General features: G+C 42.8%; 1 protein-coding gene across 6 annotated transcripts in view; it reads left to right on the top strand.

The window, feature by feature from the left end:
* CRLS1 (cardiolipin synthase 1) overlaps positions 1–6,000 on the top strand; it is a 33,907-nt gene continuing 27,907 nt past the window's right edge. The window contains exon 1 of one of the 6 annotated variants that reach the window (XM_055265061.2): positions 1–2,828. Coding sequence is in view for 2 of the 6 variants with exons in the window: in XM_055265056.2 (XP_055121031.1) it covers positions 2,983–3,288 (306 nt within the window). In the remaining 4 variants the exon portion in view is untranslated. Of the gene's footprint in view, positions 3,289–3,983; positions 4,155–4,898; positions 4,918–6,000 lie in introns of those variants that run through there. The other 5 variants (XM_055265056.2, XM_055265058.2, XM_055265059.2 and 2 more) reach the window with 5 other exon arrangements.

Here is a 6,000-nt window from a genome sequence, read left to right as displayed (position 1 = left end):
TGAACCTGGGAGGTGGAAGTTGCAATGAGCCGAGATAACGCCACTGCACTCCAGGCTGGGTGAGAACAGGGCGAGGCTTCATCTCAAAAAAATAAAACAAAACAAAAACGGAAAGCCTAAAAACAGGTTCCAAGAAGTAGTAGCAAAGAGGTAATTTGTTCGAATATACAGCACAGTCATACACAGCACTTTGCAACTTACCATGGAAAACATTAAGTGGCAAGACAATACTACCCTCTAGGGGCAGAATTTTTATTTTCACAACTTCTCAGCAAAGGATCAATGAAAGGATGAACTAAACAGTTAATAGCAGGCTAATTATTCAAGATTGAACAATCCTTTCTCTTTTCACGTTCTCTTGGGGTAAGCAGTTACATGACTGACTACAGAAGTTGGGATAAGACACCTGACCAGTACATTCTGGTTACTTATGAAAATAATTCTGATACAAGGGTAGAGAGAGAAAAATTTGAAATGAACTTCATGAAACTTAGAATTTATATATGGATTTTTATTCCTATTTTTATTACAGACTTACTATTCTAATTTCTCCCCATTTTGGGAAAAAAGTTCAATGACAGATATTCCCAGTCCCTTCAGACATATGAGGTGCCTGTGTGTTTAATCTGCTTGGATAGAAATTATTACAGCATTCATAAAACAGGAAATGAACATTATAAAACAGTTACGAACTGTGGAATATTTTGGTTTCCTCTGCCCCCTGCCCTGCTCTAAACTCTCCTTCACTGGGTTTCTGCATTTTCTCCATCCTTTATCCCAGATTAACCTGTTCATTTATTGACTTCTGTCAAGTTCTAGAAAATGAGATCAAAGGGTGATAGCTGGATGTTCTTCCGTCTTAAAATGTTAGGGAAACAGTTTGTTAAAAGCATGTTACTCTTTAGTCGTAAGTATTGAGCAGTCATTGCCCTTCAGGCCAAAATGCCAGCCACTTTATTTTTCTACTTTTTAAAGACAGCCATCAGCAGTCTGTAGTAGAGCTGGCTTTCTTAACACAAAACAGTTTATTATATTTTAATTGGCGGGCTCTATTGTATCTTAGAGTTTTTTTCTCTAATTTTATATTGAAGTGAAAAATAGGAAGAACATAAAATTTGCTACATAGATAATTTTGGGGATGTTCTATTTTAAACATTGATAACAGTATAATTTAATTCCATATTTTGAAATATACAAAAAATATATACAACTAAAATGGTATCTAAAACAGAAACCTATGAGTGCTAGCTCCAAACAATAAGGCAAATAAGTGAAGAGCTCAGGTAATGGTGTTATTCTTGAGGGCACAAAGCCTGGATAAAACTAGATTACCATAAATAGTATAGAAGTTGAAGAAATCAACACAGTAACTAGAATTAATTTAGAAAAAATTAATAAGAGGTTGGACAAATACCATAATAGAAATAAAACCTATCAGAGCAACAAATGGAAAAAACACACAAAAGCAAGTTTGTGTCCTCAGTGCCAAGGATTAGAGGCAGATGAAGTACAGACTGAATATAGGGAATAGAAAAAAGCCCCAAGAGACAATGAGTATCTTAGGAAGTGGAGAGTGAATAAAGGCAATCTCATGACAGGAAGGGAGAGACTGGAATCCTGCCCGCTCCCTCTTGCCAGGGTTATCCAGAATCAATGTTTACCTATGAGAATTGTGTTTTTAAATAGTTTTTAAAGTTTTAAAAACTTTTACATTGCTGGTACAGAAGTTTCAATTTTTCTCTCAATGTCAGGATTTCAATGTAAGAAATAGATTTTTTTTGGATAAAATTTTTTTTTGGATAAATACCCGCTGCTTCATCTACAATGTTGCTCACTTTCAGTTGGCCTTTCCCTTTCCTAACTACCCGAATTAAGACTTTAAACTCAACTGTAAGGTAGTTCAGCCATCATAGGTGGGGTTAGTGGGGGGACAGTGGAGAGGCGGCAAGAACCATTCAAATTCAGTTCAACACTGAACTCAGCAAGAAAAAAATTACGTAACATTGCAAATTAATATTGATATGTCAATATGTTTAATATACTAATCTGACTATATTAATCAGCTAATTAATGGTGAACTGACTCATAACTATCTCGGATATTATAGGCAAGTTTCTTAACCTCTCTACACCTAAGTTTCCTTATCTGTAAAAGTAATAATGGGACCTTCATCTTGCAGTCGTTGGGAGGATTAAACGGGATGATGCACTAAAGCCAGGTTATATAGTATAATTGAAACTTTTGTACTAGCAATGTAAAAATTTAAGATAATTTTAAAACTATTTAAAAACACAATTCTCACAGGTAAACAATGATTCTGGATAATACAGTGTTACTGTTTTCAGCAAAACAACCATTGCTATTATTAACATTTGCTAATGCTTATGTTTTTAGCATATGCATCTTCATTCAATGCTCAAAAAGGAGAGAATTACAGAGCCAATATTTATTAATCATTTCTTCAGTACTAGATACTGTAAACCACCCACAAGAACCGTAGGGCGCCGCACGCACCTCGGAGGGGGCCCTTCTGCCGGCCACCCGCCTCGGAGGGTTTCAGGCCAGGGCCTGAGGTGGCTCCTGCCCCCTCGCGGCTATGTTGGCTGCGCGGTCATCCTACCTTGTTCGTTTCTCCCCTTCCCCCGCAACGGGCCTTGGCTCCCGGCTGCGGGTCAAGACAGGAGAGCGCCGCGTACCCGCTGCTTCCCAAAACCCACTGAGCCCGACGCGCGCGCCTCCGCTGTGCCAGGGGCGCGGGGAAGCCCGACGGCGACGGTGTCGTAAAAGCGTCGCGAAGGCGTCCGCCCTTGGCGGCTTTTGCCACCTGTGTAAGTGGAGTGTGCTGGGGTGTGAAAAGTAGTATGGAGGCAGCGGTGGCCCAGTTTGTGTGTGGTTGCCGGGTCTCCATGGAGAAGGGGCTCGCCAGTGTCCCAGGCTGCTGAGCTGTCGCCGCCCGAGTTCCCGCGGCGCGGCCGCAGGGCCATGCTAGCCTTGCGCTTGGCGCGCGGCTCGTGGGGGGCCCTTCGCGGCGCCGCTTGGGCACCGGGGACGCGGCCGAGTAAAGGGCGCGCCTGCTGGGCCCTGCTGCCGCCCGTGCCCTGCTGCTTGGGCTGCCTGGCCGAACGTTGGAGGCTGCGTCCAGCCGCGCTTAGCTTGCGGCTGCCCGGGATCGGCCAGCGGAACCACTGCTCGGGCGCGGGGAAGGCGGCCCCCAGGCCAGCGGCCGGAGCGGGCGCTGCTGCCGAAGCCCCGGGCGGCCAGTGGGGCCCGGCGAGCACCCCCAGCCTGGTACGTACCGATGAGGCGGCGGCGGGCCGGCCCTGGGCTGGGGTCGCCGCCCCTGCACTGGAGTAACATGCTCTGGGTGGTGCAGCTCGGACGCTTCCGTTTCCTAACTTTTAGATTCTTCCCTGAAAAGAAGTTACTGGCAGGTCATTTGGTTGGGATGAATTTCAGGGTCACCAGCGGGGTCCACCTACGGTCTCTGTGGTCAAGTTAGAAATCCTCTCATCCCCCTTCTATCTGCACCCGTTGCTGGAAGGGCCGCCTCTGCATATTGCATTGGCAAAGGTAGCCTTCGCTTGTCTTACTAAAAGCCTATTTTTAATTCTTTGGAAGTGAATCCCCAGTGTTTAGGGCAAGTCTTTGGAATATTTAGAAAGGTATACAGGCCCTTCTGTTTGCTTGTGCAAGTTTCGTTCACCATCATTTGACCTTTGTTAACCTTACACATTATAGGATGAAGGCTAATTAAATAATTTAGGTCGTAATTAAAAGATCTTTTAACCTTTAATTATAGAAAAAGATTTAAACTATTCTCGAGGTAACCGAGGGAAGTACTTGTCCACTTACCTGTTGATATGCTGCCCAGACAGAAGACACCCGAGCATGAGTGTGGGAGATCTTTTGATGTCATGTTAGCAAGACTCATGCAATTATTACATCTTCAATTGTTATGTCTTCAGTGGCCCCTGTACTGCTTTCATCAGTTGTACAGCATGGGTTGAGGTGGCCAGATCCTGGCAGGGGTCTCAACTCCACTAATAGCTAAAGCACGTTGGGGTTTGAATGCTGGATAGTTTGAAGTTGCCATATCCTGACTGAAGTCCTTCCCAGAACAGCAGTAGTTGGTCGAGTATGCCACAGGTTATCTGGTTGAGTAATCTGAGATTAGCTCTCCTAATGTTAACTTTGAAACTTTTACGGATTTAATGATTACAAATTAATGAGACACCTTAACCGAAATATTCTATGTGGAGCTAAAAAGAACTCCCTTCACTGTTCCAGCAACATTCAGTTGTTTGTTAATTCGCCAAATGAAGTGATGTTTCTGTTTACAGCTTCGTCTTTAATTTTGCCCTGTGGATAATTTCTGAAGTTAATTTGGGGCCCTTTTTTCTGATCTTTTGCTTAATGCTTTTTCGCAACCATGTGCAACCTTCTCCCCTCCCACTCTTCCCTTTGAGTTGCTGTAACCTTTGATCAGTATTTGACTTATTTTCTACCATAGTATGGTCAACAGACTTATCTTTTTTCTCTGGACTCTGAAACACTCTGATATTTGAACTTGAATTTGGAATGTATTCCAAGAATGTTTTCATTGTATAATGTGGATTACTTTCAGTAAAAGATCTCAGAGTAGAGGTTTGTATTGCTTCTTGTTTTGTGATTGCTCTTCGGATAATTTGAAGTTTTTCTATAGCTTTCAATGACAGTATTCTGCCACCTGACCCCAGCAATAACTATTTAATTATACCGCCAAGCTGAGGTGCTTTCTTGCTGGGTTTCTTTTATAAATACAGACATAGTGTCTTTAGAGAATACTTTTTTTTTTTTTACAGGATAGGTCATAGAATTTTAAAAGAATCTTCAGAAATGGACTTTGCCACCTTTTTTACAACCAAAATTAAGATTCAGGCAAGTTGGCTAGTACTGATTAAGAAGAAGGTTAAAAGGGATTCTAGAGAAGAGAAAAAGTCCCATGGGGTAGAATTGGCAGTCTTGACACAGCGGAGAAAAAAAATCTAGGCTTCAGGGAAAGGCGTTTTCTTCTTGTTATTTCTGTACCCTGTTGTGCAAGGTGTCTTAGCTCCGCTGGGCCGAGGCTTTTCAAAGCTGAAATACCCTCTCATGAGTCAGATTCTGTTTGGCAAGAAGGGGATGTTCTTCACACAGCTGCCAAAGAGCTCTTTTGTTAGTGCCAACTTCAAACAGCTTGGCTCCAAATGAGGTGTCTAGGAATCGCAAAGCCCCCAGATGGGAACTGTGAAAGCCCTCGGTTTTTAGTTGAGGATCTTAACATTTCCATGACTGTTTTGAACAAATTTACACAATTACTCAATTTCCAAATATCACAATCCCTATTCCTATCTCCATTTTCTTCTAGCAGTTCTATGACTTAGTGATGAGGTTATAGAATTAAATCTGTTTTCGTTCTCTTCATTTGTACCTCCATACACTCTATATAGCATTTAGCATTCTTTAGATGTGTGTAAGGGAGTGAGGGAGATTCTTCGCAGTAAATATTCCAAGCTGAATGCCTGGAGTTGATAATTTGGCCTTTTTTCCTGACACTTTTACTTGTAAGTAGACACTGTTTGTCTATTTACAAGATCTTCCTGAAGTTTCACCTTTAAAAGCAGACTGTTGAAAGTTCTGAGTTCTTACAATGAAGTTATATGTTAAAGGCTTAGCTTATATGGCAGATAATACATGTGTTCTGTCTTCCCTCTCTTAAGAAAACCTATAATAGGCCGGGTGCGATGGCTCACGCCTGTAATCCTAGCACATTGGGAGGCCGAGGTGGCGGATCACAAGGTCGGGAGTTTGAGACCAGCCTGGCCAACACAGTGAAACCCTGTCTCTACTAAAAATACAAAAATTAGCTGGGCGTGGTGGCGGGCACCTGTAATCCCAGCTACTTGAGGCTGAGGCAGAAGAATCACTTGAACCCGGGAGGTGGAGGTTGCAAGTGAGCCGAGATCGTGCCACTGCACTACA

This window comes from Symphalangus syndactylus, chromosome 24 (assembly GCF_028878055.3).
Source record: "Symphalangus syndactylus isolate Jambi chromosome 24, NHGRI_mSymSyn1-v2.1_pri, whole genome shotgun sequence".
NCBI lineage: Eukaryota > Metazoa > Chordata > Mammalia > Primates > Hylobatidae > Symphalangus > Symphalangus syndactylus.
This window is presented reverse-complemented; position numbering and strand designations above follow the sequence as displayed.